The sequence below is a fragment of the Pleuronectes platessa genome, chromosome 10 (assembly GCF_947347685.1).
Source record: "Pleuronectes platessa chromosome 10, fPlePla1.1, whole genome shotgun sequence".
Taxonomy (NCBI): Eukaryota; Metazoa; Chordata; class Actinopteri; order Pleuronectiformes; family Pleuronectidae; genus Pleuronectes; species Pleuronectes platessa.
Window position 1 is genome coordinate 8248002 of NC_070635.1, and position 23954 is coordinate 8271955.

Below are 23954 nucleotides of genomic sequence, written 5' to 3' on the forward strand. Positions count from 1 at the left end.
GGTCATGATGACTGGATGATTACAGCCTGTACAAAAACATATAGAACTGAACTCAAACACAGAAACGAATCAAACTACAACAACATACACTGTTTTAAACTGTATATTTATTACAGAACTGAGCAGAATCATTCAAAAAGAGACTGTAAAACTACAAAATATCCTTTGGTAGAATTTTGAAATTGGTATGAGAAGACTAATGTTTTTTTTCCCCCAATGAGCACTATTCAAAAGTTTTAATTAATGAGCAACATCAGGCGTGGGGCTAAATCGGTGGCTTTAGATAAAGCACCCAATAAAAAGCAAGTATGGAGCAATCTTTGGCCTTTTATCCACCATTAGTCAAACATGAGAGCTCTGGTGTCTGTGCTGCTCGTAGGAGCTGTGTGTCAGTCTGGACCACTCAACATTTAGAGGTAAAGTCAGAATATACTTTCCATGGGACAGATTCTGTCTAGAAAAAGTGTGATTAGTCTTATGTGGCCAATTTTGTTTTTGTCTTTGAAATTTATATTACATGACAGAAATGAGTCTCAAAAGCATCAGGACATTTTGGACTTGCTGGTTATCAAAACTGAGAAGTCCTATAACAAATTTTTTCTAGCGTACTACATGTGTAATTTCATGCATTGGTGTTTTGTCTCTGGAGTCAGCAGTTTTGAACAACATGTTGCTTGGTCCTCCTGTAAAATCCATATTCAGCAGCTGTGGTTGTGAACCGGACCATCTGCAGAGCTGCAGCCATGTCTTCACATGCTGAGGTTAAAGGTCACTGAATACATACTGTGCTAAACATAGATGTACAGAGTGCTCTGCAGCAACATCACCTGGAGTATGAAGTTCAGGAAGAGTCACAGAATTGAACAACTTTCATTACTTAAAGAATTGTTTCAAATCATAAAACACATGTTTTCCTTTCATGGACGACTGTGAAAAGGTTTTGTAGATGATACAATCTAATGTACAGAGTGTGACAGAACAGACCATCCCACACTTTACACAATATTTGCTTTTCCAACAAGCAGAAAATCAGTCCAGGTCCCTGATTGGTGGAGAGTAATGGTTGGAGGTGTGTCCAGCAGGTAAAGGGCAGAGCTTCCTTTCTATTTAAACCAGGTTCCAGGTGAAGTTCTCTCATCAACAGGATCATACAGCAACCATGAGGTCTCTTGTCTTCGTTCTGCTCATCGGAGCTGCTTGTGAGTTGTGTCTTTCTGCTTCCATGTAAAGTATCAAATATTCTAAAGAGAAATATTTTGTTGGTTTCTGACCTTTTGGTCTCTCTGGTGTTTTCAGTTGCCTTGGAGGATGACAAGATCGTCGGAGGGTATGAGTGCACGCCTCATTCCCAGGCCCATCAGGTGTCTCTGAACTCTGGCTACCACTTCTGTGGAGGCTCCCTGGTCAACGAGAACTGGGTTGTGTCTGCTGCTCACTGCTACAAGTCGTACGTCTCCTCTTGATGTTATGAAGACAACGTTTTTACATGCTAATCATTGTGTTTACACAGCATCATGAAATTCACATATAAAACCCTCCTCTCTCTCTTGTGCAGCCGTGTGGAGGTGCGTATGGGCGAGCACAACCTCAGGGTCAATGAGGGAACCGAGCAGTTCATCAGCTCCGCCCGTGTCATCCGTCACCCCAACTACAGCTCCTACAACATCAACAACGACATCATGCTCATCAAGCTGAGCAAGCCCGCCACCCTCAACCAGAATGTGAAGGCTGTGGCTCTGCCCACCAGCTGTGCCCCCGCTGGCACCATGTGCACCGTCTCTGGATGGGGAGACACCATGAGCTCCAGTGAGTAGCATCTGCATAGTAACTGCTCTGAGGTCCAGATTTGTATGGGATAACTCTGAAAACCCTTTTCTCTAATACTTTGTTTCCCATCCTGCAGCCGACAGTAACAGGCTGCAGTGCCTGGATCTCCCCATCCTGTCTTTCAGGGACTGTGATAACTCCTACCCTGGCATGATCACCGATGCCATGTTCTGCGCTGGATACCTGGAGGGAGGAAAGGACTCTTGCCAGGTGTGTAACAAGAAGGAAACCTGCAGACATGTTTTTCCTACATCACTGCATGTTAGTTGCATTGTTCATTGAATTCATCTTTAAACTGTTTTAATTTTCTCTCTCCCAGGGTGACTCCGGTGGCCCCGTCGTGTGCAACGGTGAGCTGCAGGGTGTTGTGTCCTGGGGCTACGGATGTGCTGAGAGGGGTAATCCTGGTGTCTACGCCAAGGTAACTTTCCACAGAGAGAGATATTTAATCCACAGTGAGACACTGATGAACTGATCTAACTCTGATTCTTCCTCATTCACAGGTCTGCCTCTTCAACGACTGGCTGACGAGAACCATGAGCAGCTATTAAATCTGATCCTGTGATCGTACTCCGCTGCCTTTCTTCCATCGTTCTAACTCCATCATTGATGTATATTTTTGAACAATGTGCAGCATTTGAGCATCTGAATCAATAAAGTCCTGAACATCAACTCAAATAATGCTCCTTTTCATTTCTTTCCACATCATGGTGCACACTATTTTAAATTTGCTCGGATCTTTCAATAAGATCTTTAACTGTTCTCAACTTCTCTGAAATTCAGTAAAATCAAGGTTTATCTTGGATCCACCACAACTACAGTATGTTCACAAATAAAATGTTCAAGTCAAAAACTTTGCCATGACAAAACTCTCTTAGACAGTTTGATTCACACAACAGTTTAGAATGAAACACTGAATAAATAAGTTGATAATAAGACTCAAGTTTTTTCTTTCTAAATAAACAGTATGTGACAAAAATGCTTATAACACTATAGTGTGGTTTAAATTATGTTTTCTTTAGATTTTCATCAAAATGACCTGAAACATTGTCAAACATAATGAAGTTTGCAAAAAAATAACATTAACTAGAGAGACTATAAATCAAGTGAAGCCAATTGATACGGAGCAAACAGCACCACAGTTACATAGATTAATAGATCAACAAGAACATACACAATATATAATAAAAGCACTCTTGTATTTATAATGCTGGGAGAGAAAAAATTGTCAGAAATCATTTACACATTATATAAATATCTGAACATATAGACCTCCATGTATATAGTTTCATTCACAATACCAGTGCCAGTGAAAGTGTCCAGCTGACATTGACTTTCATTGCAGGACAGAGTCAAGGTCATGATGCCTGGATGATTACAGCCTGTACAAAAACATATAGAACTGAATTCAAACACAGTAACGAATCAAACTACAACAACATACACTGTTTTAAACTGTATTTTTATTACAGAACTGTTGGGACATGGTTTTTATGAAACCACAGGCTTACTCCTCGGCCTAAATGTGTAGTCAAAAGCCTGAAAACAGCATGGTCTTTGCTCTTGAGAAAGCCTCCCGAACTCAGTCTCCCAAGATGCTGCATGTCCTTTTGTCGGACAACTTCACCTACAGGTGTGAAAAAGCCACCAGGGTCAACTCCAATTGGTCACTCTGGCCCCATGACCTGTGAGGTCACCGGGCCAATATAAGGCCAGGTCTCCCCCGATTCTCTCTCTTTCCAGAACCCTTCCAAGGAGGAAGGCTGCCAGCCTCTCTTTCTGCAACGCCGAGGGGAGAACCCTGGCTACTCCAGCTCGCATCTTCTCTTCGCATCCAATGAGAGGAGCGCAAAGGTCAGCGTCCAGCTCATCTTCTCAAGGAAACCTCCTCTCAAATCAAAGTCTACCAAACTCCTAGCAGCGACTCAATGTCCTGCAGGAAAACTTCAAACCAGCAACTGAGCCCCACAGCTCAACAGAACCGCGAAGGCAGAAACCTCACGACCAGCAAGAAGACTTCACAGAACTGCGAACTGAACTGCAACTTCCTTTCTCACTTTTCAAGGACTAGTCACATAACTGGGCTTAATAATTATACGAGGCTAAGCAAGACTGTTTATTCGATACTGTGTGATGTTTATGATTCTGATTTGTGTTGTGATATTTTGGGTTATATGTTATTTGAAAATAAGGTTAGTTTGTAATGCTCTTCACGGTCGTTCTTTGCATTTCAGTCAACACTCTTTGTCTAATTTAGCATCTAGACAGACACATGCATATCTCAGTAGCACAGAGCCCCGCTACCGGTCGTAAAAATACTTCAGAGGGGGGGGTGCTGTTGTCTTTAGGGTGGTTAGCGACCATCTCAGAAGCCCACAGGAAGGTGTTAAAAATTGTTAGCCGCCATTTTGAGAGCACCCTGATTTACATAGACACCCGAACTCACATACACATCTTTGTTTAGTTAGTACTTTATTAGTAATTTGTGTTTTTTAATACTTTATTTTATTCATAAAAAAAATTTTTTTTTCACAACTGTTCTTTTATTAATGTTGCACAAGTGAATTTTGCCAACCTCTATATTGTCAAGAACTCCATAACCTTCACTGTTCATTATGTAATCTTTAATAGTAAATATTGAGATTTCTAACTGAACTAGATCTAAATGAGACTGATCTTTAAATTTGATTGTTGGTCCCTGTTACCAGGGTGGTGCCCCTACGTTTCTAAATTATAATTACAAATTGTATTAATCTTAATTGATAATTGTAGTGTTTTTCATTAATAATTTCATTATTCTTAAATGATAACTTTATAGTTTTAATTAATAGTTGTATTATTTTTTATTAATAATTTTATTGTTTTAATAATCATATTTTATGATTATTAAGAATTAGCCAACATCAAGTCTAACCTATTATTGCACAACAGAATTGAGCAGAATCCTTCAAAAAGAGACTCTGTAAAACTACAAAATATTCTTTGGTAGAATTTTTAAATTGGTATGAGAAGAGTAAAGTTTTTTTTCACCCCAATGAGCACTATTCGAAAGTTTTGATTGATGAGCAACACCAGGGGTGGGGCTCAATCGGTGGCTTTAGATAAAGCACACAATAAAAAGCCAGTATGAGGCAATCTTTGGCCTTTTATCCACCATTAGTCAAACATGAGAGCTCTGGTGTCTGTGCTGCTCCTAGGAGCTGTGTGTCAGTCTGGACCACTCAATGTTTGGAGGTAAAGTCAGAATATACTTTCTATGGGATAGGTTCTGACTAGTAACAAGTGTAATCCGTCTTATGTTGTTAATGTCTATGATATTTATATCACATGACAGAAATGAGTCTCAAAACCATCAGGACATTTAGGACTTGCTTGTAATCAAAACTCAGAAGTCCTATAACAAATATACATGTGTAAATGCATGCATTGTTGTTTATTGTCTCTGGAGTCAGCAGTTTTGAACAACACGTGGCTTGGTCCTCCTGTAAAATCCATATTCAGCAGCTGTGGTTGTGAACCGGACCATCTGCAGAGCTGCAGCCATGTCTTCACATGCTGAGGTTAAAGGTCACTGAATACAAACTGTTTAACATAGATGTACAGAGTGCTCTGCAGCAACATCACCTGGAGTATGAAGTTCAGGAAGAGTCACAGAATTGTTTCAACTTTTTAAAACACATGTTTTCCTTTCATGGACGACTCTGAAAAGGTTTTGTAGATGATACAATCTAATGTACAGAGTGTGACAGAACAGACCATCCCACACTTTACACAATATTTGCTTTTCCAACACGCAGAATTACCAGTCAAGTACCCTGATTGGTGGAGAGTAATGGTTGGAGGTGTGTCCAGTAGGTAAAGGGCAGAGCTTCCTTTCTATTTAAACCAGGTTCCAGGTGAAGTTGTCTCATCAACAGGATCATACAGCAACCATGAGGTCTCTTGTCTTTGTTCTGCTCATCGGAGCTGCTTGTGAGTTGTGTCTTTCTGCTTCCATGTGAAGTTTTATATATTCTAAAGATTAATATGCTCTTGGTTTCTGACCTTTTGGTCTCTCTGGTGTTTTCAGTTGCCTTGGAGGACGACAAGATCGTCGGAGGGTATGAGTGCACGCCTCATTCCCAGGCCCATCAGGTGTCTCTGAACTCTGGCTACCACTTCTGTGGAGGCTCCCTGGTCAACGAGAACTGGGTTGTGTCTGCTGCTCACTGCTACAAGTCGTACGTCTCCTCTTGATGTTATGAAGACAAAGTTTTTACATGCTAATCATTGTGTTTACACAGCATCATGAAACTCATATAAAACCCTCCTCTCTCTCTTGTGTAGCCGCGTGGAGGTGCGTATGGGCGAGCACAACCTCAGGGTCAATGAGGGAACCGAGCAGTTCATCAGCTCCGCCCGTGTCATCCGTCACCCCAACTACAGCTCCTACAACATCAACAACGACATCATGCTCATCAAGCTGAGCAAGCCCGCCACCCTCAACCAGAATGTGAAGGCTGTGGCTCTGCCCACCAGCTGTGCCCCCGCTGGCACCATGTGCACCGTCTCTGGATGGGGAGACACCATGAGCTCCAGTGAGTAACATCTGCATAGTAACTGCTCTGAGGTCCAGATTTGTAGGGATAACTCTGAAAACCCTTTTCTCTTATACTTTGTTTCCCATCCTGCAGCCGACAGTAACAGGCTGCAGTGCCTGGATCTCCCCATCCTGTCTTTCAGGGACTGTGATAACTCCTACCCTGGCATGATCACCGATGCCATGTTCTGCGCTGGATACCTGGAGGGAGGAAAGGACTCTTGCCAGGTGTGTAACAGGAAGGAAGCCTGCAGACATGTTTTTCCTACATCACTGCATGTCAGTTGCATTGTTCATTGAACTCATCTTAAAACTGTTTTTTTTATTTTCTCACTCCCAGGGTGACTCCGGTGGCCCCGTCGTGTGCAACGGTGAGCTGCAGGGTGTTGTGTCCTGGGGCTATGGATGTGCTGAGAGGGGTAATCCTGGTGTCTACGCCAAGGTAACTTTCCACAGAGAGAGATATTTAATCCACAGTGAGACCCTGATGAACTGATCTAACTCTGATTCTTCCTCATTCACAGGTCTGCCTCTTCAACGACTGGCTGACGAGCACCATGAGCAGCTATTAAATCTGATCTGTGATCGTACTCCGCTGCCTTTCTTCCATCGTTCTAACTCCATCATTGATGTATATTTGTGAAAAATGAGCAGTATTTGAGCATTTGAATCAATAAAGTTTGAAACATTGACTTTCAAATAATGTTCCTTTTGATTTCTTTCCACATCATGGTGCACAAAAATGTGCTGGGATTTTTCAACAAGATCTGAAACTGTTCAAGCCTTCATTGAAATGAGTTAAAAACAAGGTTTATCTTGGATCCACCACAACTACTGTATGTTGACAAATAAAATGTTCAAGTCACAAACTTTGCCATGACACAACTCTCTTACACAGTTTGATTCACACAACAGTTTAGAATGAAACACTGAATAAATAAGTTGATAATAAGACTCAATTTTTTCTTTCTAAATAAACAGTATTTGACACAAATGCTTATAACACTATAGTGTGGTTTAAATTATGCTTTCTATTGATTTTCATCAAAATGACCTGAAACATTGTCAAACATAATGAAGTTTGCAAACAACCCATTAACTAGAGAGACTCAAATCAAGTGAAGCCAATTGATACGGAGCAAACAACACCACAACAGAGAAGTTACATAGATTAATAGATCAACAAGAACATACACAATATATAATAAAAGCACTGTTGTATTAATAATGCTGGGAGAGTAAAAATTGTCAGAAATCATTTTCACATTATATAAATATCTGAACATATAGACCTACATGTATATAGTTTCATTCACATTATCAATGCCAGTGAAAGTGTCAAACTGACTTTGACTTTCATTGCAGGACAGAGTCAAGGTCATTATGCCTGGCAGTGTTGTGACAGTTCACACCTCTAATGAACTAGTTCAAAGTTCAGTTCATACAAGTAAACATGAATAGTTCACGTTCATAGTTCACCATTTAAATTCTGAACTAGTTCATATTTCCGTTCATTTCATAGTTTTAAGGTGGACAGTGAGAATGAAAGACTTAACTTGTTAAAGAAAACCTTATCCATCACTACCCCTGGCCTTTACTGTCGGAATGTTTATCAGACAGTGTGTAAAAATCCCTCAGATAATAATAAGGTGCATCGGATCTCGGATGTAACTGCTGAGTCTGCGTCTCTGCTTTCTCTTGCCATCTGTATATGAGACCGAGAGCTGTTGTGTTGCAGGTATGGCCTGCCCCTTTCAGGAAAGTTCGTAGTGTGTGACGTAGTGCACCAGGGTATTGTGGGAAAAGACGCTAAAAGTGTGTGTATAACGAGAAGTGACCGACCACCTAGAGGTGATGCAAGTGTTGCTCCTGCTGTATATCCGAGAAATAAAGTGGCTGCATTCCAAGTAAAGAAACATCTCCTCCTCCTTCTTCACGGAGCGGTCCGGACAGCTGGTTACCGACCAGACAGCGAGCCAAGATAACCAGTGACAGGGGCGGCTCCGGGTACAGGCGACATAGGAGACTGATTTATCATGACGTGACACATGCATTGTAAAACAATACATTAACGTCACACCATCATCCTCTAACCCGGGGAGGCACCGGAGGTAGAAGCGCTGTGAAAAGCGCTCCGCCTCCTTTCCTCGCCCATGGTTAATACTTTGGCTGTTCGCATTGGCAGCGTAGTGCCGGGAAGAACTACAGCTTCTTAGAGGTAATGTCAGAATAAACTTTCTATGGGATAGGTTCTGCCTAGTAACAAGTCGAATCAGTCTTATGTTGTTAATGTCTATGATATTTATATCACATGACAGAAATGAGTCTCCAAAGCATCTGGACATTTAGGACTTGCTGGTTATCAAAACTGAGAAGTCCTATAACAAATCATTATTGGCGTAGTACATGTGTTTAGGTTCATTCATTGGGGTTTTTGTCTCTGGAGTCAGCAGTTTTGAACAACACGTAGCTTGGTCCTCCTGTAAAATCCATATTCAGCAGCTGTGGTTGTGAACCGGACCATCTGCAGAGCTGCAGCCATGTCTTCACATGCAGAGGTTAAAGGTCACTGAAAACAAACTGTGCTAAACATAGATGTACAGAGTGCTCTGCAGCAACATCACCTGGAGTATGAAGTTCAGGAAAAGTCACAGAATTGTTTCAACTTTTTAAAACACATGTTTTCGTTTCATGGACGACTGTGAAAAGGTTTTGTAGATGATACAATCTAATGTACAGAGTGTGACAGAAAAGACCATCCCACACTTTACCCAATATTTGCTTTTCCAACAAGCAGAAATTTCAGTCCAGGTCCCTGATTGGTGGAGAGTAATGGTTGGAGGTGTGTCCAGCAGGTAAAGGGCAGAGCTTCCTTTCTATTTAAACCAGGTTCCAGGTGAAGTTCTCTCATCAACAGGATCCCACAGCAACCATGAGGTCTCTTGTCTTCGTTCTGCTCATCGGAGCTGCTTGTGAGTTGTGTCTTTCTGCTTCCATGTAAAGTTTTATATATTCTAAAGAGAAATAAGCTCTTGGTTTCTGAACCTTTGGTCTCTCTGGTGTTTTCAGTTGCCTTGGAGGACGACAAGATCGTCGGAGGGTATGAGTGCACGCCTCATTCCCAGGCCCATCAGGTGTCTCTGAACTCTGGCTACCACTTCTGTGGAGGCTCCCTGGTCAACGAGAACTGGGTTGTGTCTGCTGCTCACTGCTACAAGTCGTACGTCTCCTCTTGATGTTATGAAGACAAAGTTCTTGCATGTGAATCATTGTTTTTAAACACCACCATGAAACTCACATGTAAAACCCTCCTCTCTCTCTTGTGCAGCCGCGTGGAGGTGCGTATGGGCGAGCACAACCTTAGGGTCAATGAGGGAACCGAGCAGTTCATCAGCTCCGCCCGTGTCATCCGTCACCCCAACTACAGCTCCTACAACATCAACAACGACATCATGCTCATCAAGCTGAGCAAGCCCGCCACCCTCAACAAGAATGTGAAGGCTGTGGCTCTGCCCACCAGCTGTGCCCCCGCTGGCACCATGTGCACCGTCTCTGGATGGGGAGACACCATGAGCTCCAGTGAGTAACGTCTGGATTGTAACTGCTCTGAGGTCCAGATTTGTATGGGATAACTCTGAAAACCCTTTTCTCTAATACTTTATTTCCCATCCTGCAGCCGACAGTAACAGGCTGCAGTGCCTGGATCTCCCCATCCTGTCTTTCAGGGACTGTGATAACTCCTACCCTGGCATGATTACCGATGCCATGTTCTGCGCTGGATACCTGGAGGGAGGAAAGGACTCTTGCCAGGTGTGTAACAAGAAGGAAACCTGCAGACATGTTTTTCCTACATCACTGCATGTCAGTTGCATTGTTCATTGAATTCATCTTTAAACTGTTTTAATTTTCTCTCCCAGGGTGACTCCGGTGGCCCCGTCGTGTGCAACGGTGAGCTGCAGGGTGTTGTGTCCTGGGGCTACGGATGTGCTGAGAGGGGTAATCCTGGTGTTTACGCCAAGGTAACTATCCACAGAGAAAGATATTTAATCCACAGTGAGACACTGATGAACTGATCTAACTCTGATTCTTCCTCATTCACAGGTCTGCCTCTTCAACGACTGGCTGACGAGCACCATGAGCAGCTATTAAATCTGATCTGTGATCGTACTCCGCTGCCTTTCTTCCATCGTTCTAACTCCATCATTGATGTATATTTGTGAACAATGTGCAGCATTTGAGCATCTGAATCAATAAAGTCCTGAACATCAACTCAAATAATGCTCCTTTTCATTTTTTTCCACATCATGGTGCACAGTATTTTAAAATGTGCTGGGATTTTTCAACAAGATCTTTAACTGTTCAAGCCTTCATGAAAATTTGCAAAAAACAAGGTTCATCTTGGATCCAACACAACTACAGTATGTTGACAAATAAAATGTTCAATCACAAACTTTGCCATGACACAACTCTCTTAGTCAGTTTGATTCACACAACAGTTTAGAATGAAACACTGAATTAATTAGTTGATAATAGGACTCAAGTTTTTTCTTTCTAAATAAACAGTACGTGACAAAAATGCTTATAACACTATAGTGTGGTTTAAATGATGCTTTCTATTGATTTTCATCAAAATGACCTGAAACATTGTCAAACTTAATGAAGTTTGCAAACAACCCATTAACTAGAGAGACTCAAATAAAGTGAAGCCAATTGATACGGAGCAAACAACACCACAACAGAGATGTTACATAGATTAATAGATCAACAAGAACATACACAATATATAATAAAAGCACTGTTGCATTAATAATGCTGGGAGAGTTAACATTTTCAGAAATCATTCTCACATTATATAAATATCTGAACATATTGACCTACATGTATATAGTTTCATTCACCATGCCAATGCCAGTGAAAGTGTCCAGCTGACATTGACTTTCCTTGCAGCACAGAGTCAAGGTCAAGATGCCTGGATGATTACAGCCTGTACAAAAACATATAGAACTGAACTCAAACACAGCAACGAATCAAACTACAACAACATACACACTTTTAAACTGTATTTTTATCACAGAACTGAGCAGAATCATTCAGAAAGAGACTCTGTGAAACTCTGTAAAATATCCTTTGGTATAAAAAAATTATTGGTAAGATAAGAGTGAACGTTTTGATTTCCCGATAAGCCCTATTAAAAGGTTTTGATTGGTCAGCATCACCAGGGGTGGGGCCCAAATCGATGGCTTTAGATAAAGCACCCAATAAAAATCAAGTATGGAGCAATCTTTGGCCTTTTATCCACCATTAGTCAAACATGAGAGCTCTGGTGTCTGTGCTGCTCCTAGGAGCTGTGTGTCAGTCTGGACCACTCAACGTTTAGAGGTAATGTCAGAATAAACTTTCTATGGGATAGGTTCTGCCTAGTAACAAGTGTTATCAGTCTTATGTTGGTAATGTCTATGATATTTATATCACATGAGAGAAATGAGTCTCAAAAGCATCAGGACATTTAGGACTTGCTGGTTATCAAAACTGAGAAGTCCTATAACAAATTATTTGTAGCGTAGTACATGTGTTTAGTTTCATGCATTGGTGTTTTTAGTCTCTGGAGTCAACAGTTTTGAATGACACGTAGCTTGGTCCTCCTGTAAAATCCATATTCAGCAGCTGTGGTTGTGAACCGGACCATCTGCAGAGCTGCAGCCATGTCTTCACATGCTGAGGTTAAAGGTCACTGAATACATACTGTGCTAAACATAGATGTACAGAGTGCTCTGCAGCAACATCACCTGGAGTATGAAGTTCAGGAAGAGTCACAGAATTGTTTCAACTTTTTAAAACACACGTTTTCCTTTCATGGACGACTGTGAAAAGGTTTTGTAGATGATACAATCTAATGTACAGAGTGTGACAGAACAGACCATCCCACACTTTACACAATATTTGCTTTTCCAACACGCAGAAAATTCAGTCCAGGTCCCTGATTGGTGGAGAGTAATGGTTGGAGGTGTGTCCAGCAGGTAAAGGGCAGAGCTTCCTTTCTATTTAAACCAGGTTCCAGGTGAAGTTCTCTCATCAACAGGATCATACAGCAACCATGAGGTCTCTTGTCTTCGTTCTGCTCATTGGAGCTGCTTGTGAGTTGTGTCTTTCTGCTTCCATGTAAAGTTTTATATATTCTAAAGAGAAATATGCTCTTGGTTTCTGAACCTTTGGTCCCTCTGGTGTTTTCAGTTGCCTTGGAGGACGACAAGATCGTCGGAGGGTATGAGTGCACGCCTCATTCCCAGGCCCATCAGGTGTCTCTGAACTCTGGCTACCACTTCTGTGGAGGCTCCCTGGTCAACGAGAACTGGGTTGTGTCTGCTGCTCACTGCTACAAGTCGTACGTCTCCTCTTGATGTTATGAAGACAACGTTTTACATGCAAGAACCATTGTTTTTAAACACCATCATGAAACCCACATGTAAAACCCTCCTCTCTCTCTTGTGCAGCCGTGTGGAGGTGCGTATGGGCGAGCACAACCTCAGGGTCAATGAGGGAACCGAGCAGTTCATCAGCTCCGCCCGTGTCATCCGCCACCCCAACTACAGCTCCTACAATATCAACAACGACATCATGCTCATCAAGCTGAGCAAGCCCGCCACCCTCAACCAGAATGTGAAGGCTGTGGCTCTGCCCACCAGCTGTGCCCCCGCTGGCACCATGTGCACCGTCTCTGGATGGGGAGACACCATGAGCTCCAGTGAGTAACATCTACATAGTACCTCCTCTGAGGTCCAGATTTATATGGGATAACTCTGAAAACCCTTTTCTCTAATACTTTGTTTCCCATCCTGCAGCCGACAGTAACAGGCTGCAGTGCCTGGATCTCCCCATCCTGTCTTTCAGGGACTGTGATAACTCCTACCCTGGCATGATCACCGATGCCATGTTCTGCGCTGGATACCTGGAGGGAGGAAAGGACTCTTGCCAGGTGTGTAACAAGAAGGAAACCTGCAGACATGTTTTTCCTACATCACTGCATGTTAGTTGCATTGTTCATTGATCTCATCTTAAAACTGTTTTTTAATTTTCTCTCTCCCAGGGTGACTCCGGTGGCCCCGTCGTGTGCAACGGTGAGCTGCAGGGTGTTGTGTCCTGGGGCTACGGATGTGCTGAGAGGGGTAATCCTGGTGTCTACGCCAAGGTAACTTTCCACAGAGAGAGATATTTAATCCACAGTGAGACACTGATGAACTGATCTAACTCTGATTCTTCCTCATTCACAGGTCTGCCTCTTCAACGACTGGCTGACGAGAACCATGAGCAGCTATTAAATCTGATCCTGTGATCGTACTCCGCTGCCTTTCTTCCATCGTTCTAACTCCATCATTGATGTATATTTGTGAACAATGTGCAGCATTTGAGCATCTGAATCAATAAAGTCCTGAACATCAACTCAAATAATGCTCCTTTTCATTTCTTTCCACATCATGGTGCACACTATTTTAAATTTGCTCGGATCTTTCAATAAGATCTTTAACTGTTCTCAACTTCTCTGAAATTCAGTAAAATCAAGGTTTATCTTGGATCCACCACAACTACAGTATGTTCACAAATAAAATGTTCAAGTCAAAAACTTTGCCATGACAAAACTCTCTTAGACAGTTTGATTCACACAACAGTTTAGAATGAAACACTGAATAAATAAGTTGATAATAAGACTCAAGTTTTTTCTTTCTAAATAAACAGTATGTGACAAAAATGCTTATAACACTATAGTGTGGTTTAAATTATGTTTTCTTTAGATTTTCATCAAAATGACCTGAAACATTGTCAAACATAATGAAGTTTGCAAAAAAATAACATTAACTAGAGAGACTATAAATCAAGTGAAGCCAATTGATACGGAGCAAACAGCACCACAGTTACATAGATTAATAGATCAACAAGAACATACACAATATATAATAAAAGCACTCTTGTATTTATAATGCTGGGAGAGAAAAAATTGTCAGAAATCATTTACACATTATATAAATATCTGAACATATAGACCTCCATGTATATAGTTTCATTCACAATACCAGTGCCAGTGAAAGTGTCCAGCTGACATTGACTTTCATTGCAGGACAGAGTCAAGGTCATGATGCCTGGATGATTACAGCCTGTACAAAAACATATAGAACTGAACTCAAACACAGTAACGAATCAAACTACAACAACATACACTGTTTTAAACTGTATTTTTATTACAGAACTGTTGGGACATGGTTTTTATGAAACCACAGGCTTACTCCTCGGCCTAAATGTGTAGTCAAAAGCCTGAAAACAGCATGGTCTTTGCTCTTGAGAATGCCTCCCGAACTCAGTCTCCCAAGATGCTGCATGTCCTTTTGTCGGACAACTTCACCTACAGGTGTGAAAAAGCCACCAGGGTCAACTCCAATTGGTCACTCTGGCCCCATGACCTGTGAGGTCACCGGGCCAATATAAGGCCAGGTCTCCCCCGATTCTCTCTCTTTCCAGAACCCTTCCAAGGAGGAAGGCTGCCAGCCTCTCTTTCTGCAACGCCGAGGGGAGAACCCTGGCTACTCCAGCTCGCATCTTCTCTTCGCATCCAACGAGAGGAGCGCAAAGGTCAGCGTCCAGCTCATCTTCTCAAGGAAACCTCCTCTCAAATCAAACTCTACCAAACTCCTAGCAGCGACTCAATGTCCTGCAGGAAAACTTCAAACCAGCAACTGAGCCCCACAGCTCAACAGAACCGCGAAGGCAGAAACCTCACGACCAGCAAGAAGACTTCACAGAACTGCGAACTGAACTGCAACTTCCTTTCTCCCTTTTCAAGGACTAGTCACATAACTGGGCTTAATAATTATACGAGGCTAAGCAAGACTGTTTATTCGATACTGTGTGATGTTTATGATTCTGATATGTGTTGTGATATTTTGGGTTATATGTTATTTGAAAATAAGGTTAGTTTGTAATGCTCTTCACGGTCGTTCTTTGCATTTCAGTCAACACTCTTTGTCTAATTTAGCATCTAGACAGACACATGCATATCTCAGTAGCACAGAGCCCCCCTACCGGTCGTAAAAATACTTCAGAGGGGGGGGGGGGGGGGGCTGTTGTCTTTAGGGTGGTTAGCGACCATCTCAGAAGCCCACAGGAAGGTGTTAAAAATTGTTAGCCGCCATTTTGAGAGCACCCTGATTTACATAGACACCCGAACTCACATACACATCTTTGTTTAGTTAGTACTTTATTAGTAATTTGTGTTTTTTAATACTTTATTTTATTCATAAAAAAAAAATTTCTTTCACAACTGTTCTTTTATTAATGTTGCACAAGTGAATTTTGCCAACCTCTATATTGTCAAGAACTCCATAACCTTCACTGTTCATTATGTAATCTTTAATAGTAAATATTGAGATTTCTAACTGAACTAGATCTAAATGAGACTGATCTTTAAATTTGATTGTTGGTCCCTGTTACCAGGGTGGTGCCCCTACGTTTCTAAATTATAATTACAAATTGTATTAATCTTAATTGATAATTGTAGTGTTTTTCATTAATAATTTCATTATTCTTAAATGATAACTTTATAGTTTTAATTAATAGTTGTATTATTTTTTATTAATAATTTTATTGTTTTAATAATCATATTTTATGATTATTAAGAATTAGCCAACATCAAGTCTAACCTATTATTGCACAACAGAATTGAGCAGAATCATTCAAAAAGAGACTGTAAAACTACAAAATATTCTTTGGTAGAATTTTGAAATTGGTATGAGAAGAGTAAAGTTTTTTTTTCATCCCAATGAGCACTATTCGAAAGTTTTGATTGATGAGCAACACCAGGGGTGGGGCTCAATCGGTGGCTTTAGATAAAGCACCCAATAAAAAACAAGTATGGAGCAATCTTTGGCCTTTTATCCACCATTAGTCAAACATGAGAGCTCTGGTGTCTGTGCTGCTCGTAGGAGCTGTGTGTCAGTCTGGACCACTCAACGTTTAGAGGTAGTGTCAGAATATACTTTCTATGGGATAGGTTCTGACTAGTAACAAGTGTGATCAGTCTTATGTTGTTAATGTCTATGATATTTATATCACATGACATAAATGAGTCGCAAAAGCATCAGGACATTTAGGACTTGCTTGTAATCAAAACTGACAAGTCCTATAACAAATATACATATGTAAATGCATGCATTGTTGTTTATTGTCTCTGGAGTCAGCAGTTTTGAATGACACGTAGCTTGGTCCTCCTGTAAAATCCATATTCAGCAGCTGTGGTTGTGAACCGGACCATCTGCAGAGCTGCAGCCATGTCTTCACATGCAGATGTTAAAGGTCACTGAATACATACTTTGCTAAACATAGATGTACAGAGTGCTCTGCAGCAACATCACCTGGAGTATGAAGTTCAGGAAGAGTCACAGAATTGTTTCAACTTTTTAAAACACATGTTTTCCTTTCATGGACGACTGTGAAAAGGTTTTGTAGATGATACAATCTAATGTACAGAGTGTGACAGAACAGACCATCCCACAATTTACACAATATTTGCTTTTCCAACACGCAGAAAATGTCAGTCCAGGATCCTGATTGGTGGAGAGTAATGGTTGGAGGTGTGTCCATCAGGTAAAGGGCAGAGCTTCCTTTCTATTTAAACCAGGTTCCAGGTGAAGTTCTCTCATCAACAGGATCATACAGTAACCATGAGGTCTCTTGTCTTCGTTCTGCTCATCGGAGCTGCTTGTGAGTTGTGTCTTTCTGCTTCCATGTAAAGTTTTAAATATTCTAAAGAGAAATATTCTGTTGGTTTTTGACCTTTTGGTCTCTCTGGTGTTTTCAGTTGCCTTGGAGGACGACAAGATCGTCGGAGGGTATGAGTGCACGCCTCATTCCCAGGCCCATCAGGTGTCTCTGAACTCTGGCTACCACTTCTGTGGAGGCTCCCTGGTCAATGAGAACTGGGTTGTGTCTGCTGCTCACTGCTACAAGTCGTACGTCTCCTCTTGATGTTATGAAGACAACGTTTTTACATGCTAATCATTGTTTTTAAACAGCATCATGAAATTCACATGTAAAACCCTCCTCTCTCTCTTGTGCAGCCGCGTGGAGGTGCGTATGGGCGAGCACAACCTCAGGGTCAATGAGGGAACCGAGCAGTTCATCAGCTCCGCCCGTGTCATCCGTCACCCCAACTACAGCTCCTACAACATCAACAACGACATCATGCTCATCAAGCTGAGCAAGCCCGCCACCCTCAACCAGAATGTGAAGGCTGTGGCTCTGCCCACCAGCTGTGCCCCCGCTGGCACCATGTGCACCGTCTCTGGATGGGGAGACACCATGAGCTCCAGTGAGTAACATCTGCATAGTACCTGCTCTGAGGTCCAGATTTGTATGGGATAACTTTAAAAAACCTTTTCTCTAATACTTTGTTTCCCATCCTGCAGCCGACAGTAACAGGCTGCAGTGCCTGGATCTCCCCATCCTGTCTTTCAGGGACTGTGATAACTCCTACCCTGGCATGATCACCGATGCCATGTTCTGCGCTGGATACCTGGAGGGAGGAAAGGACTCTTGCCAGGTGTGTAACAGGAAGGAAACCTGCAGACATGTTTTTCCTACATCACTGCATGTCAGTTGCATTGTTCATTGAATTCATCTTTAAACTGTTTTTTAATTTTCTCTCTCCCAGGGTGACTCCGGTGGCCCCGTCGTGTGCAACGGTGAGCTGCAGGGTGTTGTGTCCTGGGGCTACGGATGTGCTGAGAGGGGTAATCCTGGTGTCTACGCCAAGGTAACTTTCCAAAGAGAGAGATATTTAACCACAGTGAGACACTGATGAACTGATCTAACTCGGATTCTTCCTCATTCACAGGTCTGCCTCTTCAACGACTGGCTGACGAGCACCATGAGCAGCTATTAAATCTGATCTGTGATCATACTCCGCTGCCTTTCTTCCATCGTTCTAACTCCAACATTGATGTATATTTTTGAACAATGTGCCTTATTTGAGCATTTGAATCAATAAAGTCCTGAACATCGACTTTCAAATAATGTTCCTTTTCATTTCTTTCCACATCATGGTGCACAATATTTTTTTTTTATTGTTTTGTATATTAAAAATAAATCATTTTCACATAATATATATATATATAGATCTATATATTTCCATTCACTATATCAGATCCAGTGAGTCGGCCTGTGAGAAAGTGTCCAACTGGGATTTTATAACATTGCAGGACAGAGTCAAGGTCATGATGCCTGGATGATTACAGCCTGTACAAAAACATATAGAACTGAACTCAAACACAGCAAAGAATCAAACTACAACAACATACAAAGTTTTAAACTTTATTTTGATCACAGAACTGAGCAGAATCCTTCAAAAAAAGAAAATAGTTTTTGTAGAATTCTTTAATTGATACAAGAAGATTAAATACTTTTTCCCCCATTAGCAGTTATTGAGGGCTTTGATTGGTCGGCAACACCAGGGGTGGGGCTGAATCGGTTGCTTTAGATAAAAAAAACTCTATAAAAAGCAAGAATGGAGCAAACTTTGGCCTTTTATCCACCATTAGTCAAACATGAGAGCTCTGGTGTTTGTGCTGCTCGTAGGAGCTGTGTGTCAGTCTGGACCACTCAATGTTTGGAGAGTCAGAATATACTTTCTATGGGATAGGTTCTGCCAAAGAGACAACAAATCTATTACATGACCCTAGAAACGTTTTTTTTTTTAAATACCACAGAGGCAAAAATTAAACTATTTATTTGATGTCTTCTATATATTTCATCAAAGGTCAAGACAATCAACGTGTACGTCTGTTTTTTCAGTTGCCACAGACGATGACAATATTGTTGGAGGGCTTGAGTGCACGCCTCATTCCCAGCCCCATCAGGTGTCTCTGAACTCCGGCACCACTTCTTTGGAGGCTCCCTGGTCAACAAGAACTGGGTGGTGTCTGCCGCTCACTGCTTCAAACCGTGTGTGCTCTGCAAACATCACAGACGACACTTCTCACACAATCAAAGCCTTCTGTTCCCTCATCCACAGCTTCTGCTTCTCTTCCAGCAAAATGGACATCGTCCTCGGTGATCACAACCGCTGGTTCATGGAGGGCAATGAGCAGATCATCCCCGCTACGCATGTGATTCTTAACCCCGACTACAACTCATGGCTTATTGACAATGACATCATGCTGATCAAGCTTAGCAAGCCACCCACCATCAACCAGTATGTGCTGTCTGTGTCTCTGCCCACCAGCTGTGCCCCCGCTGGCACCATGTGCACAGTCTCTGGCTGGGGTGTCACCATGAGCTCCTGTGAGTATTAAGCATATTCTCAACCAGCTGTGGTTATGCACTCATGCATTTGATCCAACTTGTATTCATCCCTGTGTTAAATCCCTGCAGCTGTTGACAGTAACAGGCTGCAGTGCCTGGACATCCCTATCCTGTCCGATGAGGACTGGGATAACTCCTACCCTGGGATGCTCACTGAGGCCATGTTCTGTGCTGGATCCCTGGAGGGAGGAAAGGACTCCTGCCAGGTGTGCATGTCTCTTTTTGTAAAGTGGACAAGAATATCTGCTGTACATTTTTGTAAATGTCCATCTGCTTGACCGCTTGACCTTCTCTCAGGGTGACTCTGGCGGTCCTTTTGTGTGTAATGGGGAGCCGCAGGGGGTTGTGTCCTGGGGCTTTGGATGTGCAGAGAAGAACCACCCCGGTGTATATGCCAAGGTAAAAAAAAAAGCTATCAAGCTATCAATTCTGTCTCTATTATTGCAGAAAAATATTCTCAAAGCCTGACGTGACATGTAGTTCCAACACATTTATTTCCTCTCTCTACTGCATCAGACCTGCGTTCTCAAAGACTGGCTGCAGAGGACCATGGCTGCCTACTGAGACTGGGCCAAACTCATCCCTGCTACTGCAAAAACCCTGAGTCCATGAAACTCTCTCTGACATGAAAATAAAATAAGTGCAACACCAGTATTTAAAGTTTTTTTCTTTATTTTGCACTGCTCTGTGTCTCACCTTTTTAGAGTTGAAGGTGTAACCAGAGTTGCAGCCAATTGCAATAGCAATAGTAAATGGTGACCGATTCTTCAATGTATATAAACAGTTGAATCCATAAAATGCCTCCATTTGCTCCTGTGGTTTCATCCAAGTATCCGTAAGGCCGACATTCAAATCCGTTCAATGAGCCATGTTCACGTGTGGATCACAGCGGACATTTAAGCGAAAAACATGGTGTAGACGACAGTGTTTCGAGTCGAAGGTGTCGTATATTCGCTAGAGTAAATCATTTTGGCGTGTGTTTAAAAAATAATTATAGACTTACAGCTATGGTGCCTGTTTTCTGGACTCTCAGACTTTTTAAATACTATTCCATATGTTTATTGTTAGTTCCCCTACCTTTTTGGAATAATCTTTGACTTGGGGAATGCTCCTGACCTGCTAATGGATGAAGTGCAGAAGGAATCTTCTTTAGCAGGCGTCTTCAACTTTAGGTACGAAACATGTCCTTATTTAGGCAGAAGGCGTGACGTCATTTTACATCAAGTCGTGGGCCGAAACAACCTCTCTATATAAATGTGTGTTCGACCCTGGCAAGTCTGATTTCACTATTTGGCTTGTGTTGTCGCCGGGTATCTAGATGCCCGTTCGAATCTGTAACTTCTTATAATAAACTTATTAATGGAACAAGAACGAGATCTTCGAAGTCCTTCCTTCAACACCATCATCAACATCTGGGCTGCCGAGAATATACCATAAAGGTCAAACACTTCACCCACGAAGGTCAAACACTTCACCCACCATCTGCATGGTGGTGAATGGAGAATTAGTGAACTTTCATTCTTGGGTGAACTATCCCTTTAAGTTATTTCACACAAACAACAGATTAAACAGAACACAATATGAACAAATAGTTTTAGAATAAACATGATTAACAATTAATAAAAATGGTTTCATGTTAATCAGCTGTGATTGTAAACAACATGTTTTGTATTTAAACCCAAATCACGTCAAGAAAGTTATAAAAATTCCCTATTATTATTGATCACTACAAATATTAGCAAATAAATATGTCTTTCTTTTTTTATTGTCGCTTTTTATTTTTCGTCTCCTCTGCAGTGAGTTAAGCGGAACTGTTGTGTCCCAGTTCCAGTACCAGGTCGGACAGTTACACCGACGCACCTCCAATGTCAGACCAGACACTGCTTTGACACATCTGACCGGAAGAATCTGTTGTTAAACTATCGAGTCCCCTCCAGAGGCTGCATATGAAGGTGTGATTGAGAAGGTCACTCGCCTCCTTTAGAACCCGGTCTCCGCTGCATGTTGTCGGCTCCTCCGTGTCTGTTTCTCGGACTCCCGCAGGAGACTCTCCCCGGACAAGATGCGCCTCACGCTGCAGACACTGATCTCCCACGGCCGGATGGCCCGGAGGATTGGCCTGGGGCCGGAGTCCCGCATCAACATGCTGCGGAATATCTTGACGGGACTGGTCCGACATGAGAGGATCGAAACCACGCGGGCCCGAGCCGACGAGGTCCGCTTCTACGCCGAGAAGGTACTGAACTGTCCGGAGAAGCTAATGCTAATGCCAACACGTCTGAGCAGGTCAAATAAAAACAACAGAAGAAACAAACCACAAACATTTCGTTTTTAAATGTTTTTGTTGTGAAGGCTCAGTGTCATCCACTAGAAGAAGATTGTATATTATTAGTATTTTGTTATAACTGAATTAAAGGCTAAGATATTCAATACCCACTATTGTCATCAGGTAATTATAAAGTAGATAATTTATAGTCTCATTTAGTTTAATATATATGGATATAAAGATAAACTATTTAGCTGCTATCTATTAAACAGGTTAAAGTCGATATTTTCAGAAGAATTTATGTTTTACGATCAACCACATTTTCATCAAGCAAAAGCACAAACTATAATGTTCTCTCTTTCAAAGAAATTAATCAAAAGTCAATATGTCGAAATTGCAAGCTAGAATGGCCGCCAGTCGAGTGTTATCCTCCACCGAGGCCCAAGAGTCGCCTTAAATACAAGAAAGCTGCACCAAATTGCACAATCTCAGATATCTGTCCTTTGAATATTCTTTCTATGTTAAAGATATGTCCAGATCTGTGCCAACATTGAATGTGTTCTTTGTCCAATGTCCCATCCTCAGTGAGAGAATGTGAACCTACATTTCTGTCTGCTAGAGTTTTTAGTATTGATCTGTATGTCCCACAGATAAGGGATCACAGCCATATGTGATAATCAAGGGCAAAAACATGATTTCACTCCTCTGGGATTCCACAAAACTTTGTCTATCTTTCTTATTTTTAGCTCAATAGATATTTGTGAGGGTGTTCTCTCACTCTGTGCTTTCGTAGTAAAGAGAGGATGATCCCTGGAATCAGATAGACTATCATTGTCTACTTGTTTTTAATCTCAAGAAGATCATTTTTGTACTTACACTCTCCAACATCTTCAGATTCTAATTCCTCTTTCTTCTACATACGAGGTTCCTGACTGTGTTTTCCTGTTTTGTTTTTCTCCAGCTGGTGGACTATGCCAAAAAGGGAGACACTGATGACAAGGCAATGAAAATGGCCAGTTTTTGGCTGACGGTACGTGTCTGCAGCTTCTCAACTCTGTGACGTTTACAAGCTGCGTCTGTCTAAATGTGAAACAGTGCTTTATTCGGAGCGTGTTTCCTTTCTTTTCAGGAGAAAGATCTGGTCCCAAAGCTCTTCAAGGTCCTGGCCCCACGGTTTGAGACTCAGTCGAAAGGTTACACACGGATGGCCCAAATCCCCAACAGACAGAACATGGACAGAGCCAAGATGGCCGTCTTGGAGTTCAAGGGCAACCCCTTCCCTCCTCTCTACCCGGCGAATAAGGAGAATGAACTGACTCTCATCAACCAGCTGCTCAAAGGCTACAGAGAGGAGAGGGCACAGGAGTTGGCTTCAGAATCATAACTCACAGCAGTTTGTGGCCTAAAGAGACTGATGCATTTCATTCAGTGAAAGAACAGATCAAAAGTTACACCTGCAACTGAAGCAAAGGACATTTCTGTGCGGGAACATTTCTGATTGATGATGTATTATAAAATAAACTTCCTATCAAGAGTAAGAAGATTTTAATTTGTCTTTGAACAATAAACTATTGACCGAGTGAGGTTCGGCTCACGAACAAAGCTGCTCTTGTTCTCCTTTTGCTGATTAGTGGCACTTTTCAACAATATCAGCAAATAACAGGACATATGTTTTTATGTATTCTAATACATCAACAGTGGATGAAATTCTCCAAAATTTCAAGACCATAAAAATGTATTTAAACATGTAGGAAATAGCAATCATTTTTGACTGGTCATAGGAAAAGTGTTGCTACTTCAAAATCTGTTGTAACTCATTACACATGCTTTTACTTCTGTGACACGTCTAAATGTTTCCTGTGGAGGAAGCTGCTTGTTCACAATACACCTCGTCAATCAGCTATTTTTAGTGAATGTGCACATTAAACTTTCACTGAC

General features: G+C 41.8%; 7 protein-coding genes across 8 annotated transcripts; all 7 read left to right on the plus strand.

The window, feature by feature from the left end:
• Positions 1-1140: 1140 nt before the first annotated feature.
• Positions 1141-2393, plus strand: LOC128450016 (trypsin-1). The gene is made up of 6 exons (XM_053433418.1): positions 1141-1199; positions 1297-1447; positions 1556-1806; positions 1904-2037; positions 2147-2248; positions 2331-2393. The coding sequence occupies exons 1-6, from the start codon at positions 1160-1162 to the stop codon at positions 2376-2378; spliced, it is 726 nt and encodes a 241-aa protein (XP_053289393.1). The 5' UTR covers positions 1141-1159; the 3' UTR covers positions 2379-2393.
• A 3294-nt stretch (positions 2394-5687) lies between these two features.
• LOC128449226 (trypsin-1-like) lies at positions 5688-6978 on the plus strand. The gene is made up of 6 exons (XM_053432290.1): positions 5688-5799; positions 5897-6047; positions 6154-6404; positions 6501-6634; positions 6747-6848; positions 6931-6978. The coding sequence occupies exons 1-6, from the start codon at positions 5760-5762 to the stop codon at positions 6976-6978; spliced, it is 726 nt and encodes a 241-aa protein (XP_053288265.1). The 5' UTR covers positions 5688-5759.
• Positions 6979-9320: 2342 nt separating this feature from the next.
• Positions 9321-10673, plus strand: LOC128450017 (trypsin-1). The gene is made up of 6 exons (XM_053433419.1): positions 9321-9378; positions 9476-9626; positions 9735-9985; positions 10083-10216; positions 10324-10425; positions 10508-10673. Exons 1-6 carry the CDS (start codon positions 9339-9341, stop codon positions 10553-10555), a joined length of 726 nt encoding a protein of 241 aa, XP_053289394.1. The 5' UTR covers positions 9321-9338; the 3' UTR covers positions 10556-10673.
• A 1743-nt stretch (positions 10674-12416) lies between these two features.
• Positions 12417-13821, plus strand: LOC128449523 (trypsin-1). The gene is made up of 6 exons (XM_053432739.1): positions 12417-12540; positions 12638-12788; positions 12898-13148; positions 13246-13379; positions 13491-13592; positions 13675-13821. Exons 1-6 carry the CDS (start codon positions 12501-12503, stop codon positions 13720-13722), a joined length of 726 nt encoding a protein of 241 aa, XP_053288714.1. The 5' UTR covers positions 12417-12500; the 3' UTR covers positions 13723-13821.
• Positions 13822-16330: 2509 nt separating this feature from the next.
• Positions 16331-20388, plus strand: LOC128449524 (trypsin-1). Of its 2 annotated transcripts, XM_053432740.1 has the most exons (6): positions 16331-16411; positions 19241-19390; positions 19479-19729; positions 19820-19956; positions 20048-20149; positions 20267-20388. In XM_053432740.1, the coding sequence occupies exons 3-6, from the start codon at positions 19483-19485 to the stop codon at positions 20312-20314; spliced, it is 534 nt and encodes a 177-aa protein (XP_053288715.1). In that variant the 5' UTR covers positions 16331-16411; positions 19241-19390; positions 19479-19482; the 3' UTR covers positions 20315-20388. The 2 variants fall into 2 exon arrangements, with proteins under 2 accessions (XP_053288715.1, XP_053288716.1); XM_053432741.1 differs by lacking the exon at positions 16331-16411 and having other exon boundaries at positions 19240-19390.
• LOC128449525 (trypsin-1) lies at positions 17095-18404 on the plus strand. Its single transcript, XM_053432742.1, has 6 exons — positions 17095-17152; positions 17250-17400; positions 17509-17759; positions 17857-17990; positions 18102-18203; positions 18285-18404. The coding sequence occupies exons 1-6, from the start codon at positions 17113-17115 to the stop codon at positions 18330-18332; spliced, it is 726 nt and encodes a 241-aa protein (XP_053288717.1). The 5' UTR covers positions 17095-17112; the 3' UTR covers positions 18333-18404.
• A 1209-nt stretch (positions 20389-21597) lies between the features above and the next one.
• mrpl17 (mitochondrial ribosomal protein L17) lies at positions 21598-23618 on the plus strand. Its single transcript, XM_053432620.1, has 3 exons — positions 21598-21986; positions 22978-23046; positions 23146-23618. The coding sequence occupies exons 1-3, from the start codon at positions 21813-21815 to the stop codon at positions 23398-23400; spliced, it is 498 nt and encodes a 165-aa protein (XP_053288595.1). The 5' UTR covers positions 21598-21812; the 3' UTR covers positions 23401-23618.
• The last annotated feature ends 336 nt before the right edge of the window (positions 23619-23954 follow it).

What these genes read in the sequence shown, in the direction of transcription:
- LOC128450016 (XM_053433418.1), top strand. Translation starts at nt 1,160, where the DNA reads ATGAGGTCTCTTGTCTTCGTTCTGCTCATCGGAGCTGCTT. An exon ending in GAGGAAAGGACTCTTGCCAG is followed by an intron (nt 2,038 to 2,146) that starts GTGTGTAACAAG and finishes TCTCTCTCCCAG; the next exon opens with GGTGACTCCGGTGGCCCCGT. An exon ending in ATCCTGGTGTCTACGCCAAG is followed by an intron (nt 2,249 to 2,330) that starts GTAACTTTCCAC and finishes CCTCATTCACAG; the next exon opens with GTCTGCCTCTTCAACGACTG.
- LOC128449226 (XM_053432290.1), top strand. Translation starts at nt 5,760, where the DNA reads ATGAGGTCTCTTGTCTTTGTTCTGCTCATCGGAGCTGCTT. An exon ending in TCTGCTCATCGGAGCTGCTT is followed by an intron (nt 5,800 to 5,896) that starts GTGAGTTGTGTC and finishes TGGTGTTTTCAG; the next exon opens with TTGCCTTGGAGGACGACAAG. An exon ending in GGGAGACACCATGAGCTCCA is followed by an intron (nt 6,405 to 6,500) that starts GTGAGTAACATC and finishes CCCATCCTGCAG; the next exon opens with CCGACAGTAACAGGCTGCAG.
- LOC128450017 (XM_053433419.1), top strand. Translation starts at nt 9,339, where the DNA reads ATGAGGTCTCTTGTCTTCGTTCTGCTCATCGGAGCTGCTT. An exon ending in GCTGCTCACTGCTACAAGTC is followed by an intron (nt 9,627 to 9,734) that starts GTACGTCTCCTC and finishes TCTCTTGTGCAG; the next exon opens with CCGCGTGGAGGTGCGTATGG. An exon ending in ATCCTGGTGTTTACGCCAAG is followed by an intron (nt 10,426 to 10,507) that starts GTAACTATCCAC and finishes CCTCATTCACAG; the next exon opens with GTCTGCCTCTTCAACGACTG.
- LOC128449523 (XM_053432739.1), top strand. Translation starts at nt 12,501, where the DNA reads ATGAGGTCTCTTGTCTTCGTTCTGCTCATTGGAGCTGCTT. An exon ending in GGGAGACACCATGAGCTCCA is followed by an intron (nt 13,149 to 13,245) that starts GTGAGTAACATC and finishes CCCATCCTGCAG; the next exon opens with CCGACAGTAACAGGCTGCAG. An exon ending in ATCCTGGTGTCTACGCCAAG is followed by an intron (nt 13,593 to 13,674) that starts GTAACTTTCCAC and finishes CCTCATTCACAG; the next exon opens with GTCTGCCTCTTCAACGACTG.
- LOC128449525 (XM_053432742.1), top strand. Translation starts at nt 17,113, where the DNA reads ATGAGGTCTCTTGTCTTCGTTCTGCTCATCGGAGCTGCTT. An exon ending in TCTGCTCATCGGAGCTGCTT is followed by an intron (nt 17,153 to 17,249) that starts GTGAGTTGTGTC and finishes TGGTGTTTTCAG; the next exon opens with TTGCCTTGGAGGACGACAAG. An exon ending in GCTGCTCACTGCTACAAGTC is followed by an intron (nt 17,401 to 17,508) that starts GTACGTCTCCTC and finishes TCTCTTGTGCAG; the next exon opens with CCGCGTGGAGGTGCGTATGG.
- LOC128449524 (XM_053432740.1), top strand. Translation starts at nt 19,483, where the DNA reads ATGGACATCGTCCTCGGTGATCACAACCGCTGGTTCATGGAGGGCAAT. An exon ending in GGGTGTCACCATGAGCTCCT is followed by an intron (nt 19,730 to 19,819) that starts GTGAGTATTAAG and finishes AAATCCCTGCAG; the next exon opens with CTGTTGACAGTAACAGGCTG. An exon ending in GAGGAAAGGACTCCTGCCAG is followed by an intron (nt 19,957 to 20,047) that starts GTGTGCATGTCT and finishes ACCTTCTCTCAG; the next exon opens with GGTGACTCTGGCGGTCCTTT.
- mrpl17 (XM_053432620.1), top strand. Translation starts at nt 21,813, where the DNA reads ATGCGCCTCACGCTGCAGACACTGATCTCCCACGGCCGGATGGCCCGG. An exon ending in TCCGCTTCTACGCCGAGAAG is followed by an intron (nt 21,987 to 22,977) that starts GTACTGAACTGT and finishes GTTTTTCTCCAG; the next exon opens with CTGGTGGACTATGCCAAAAA. An exon ending in TGGCCAGTTTTTGGCTGACG is followed by an intron (nt 23,047 to 23,145) that starts GTACGTGTCTGC and finishes CTTTCTTTTCAG; the next exon opens with GAGAAAGATCTGGTCCCAAA.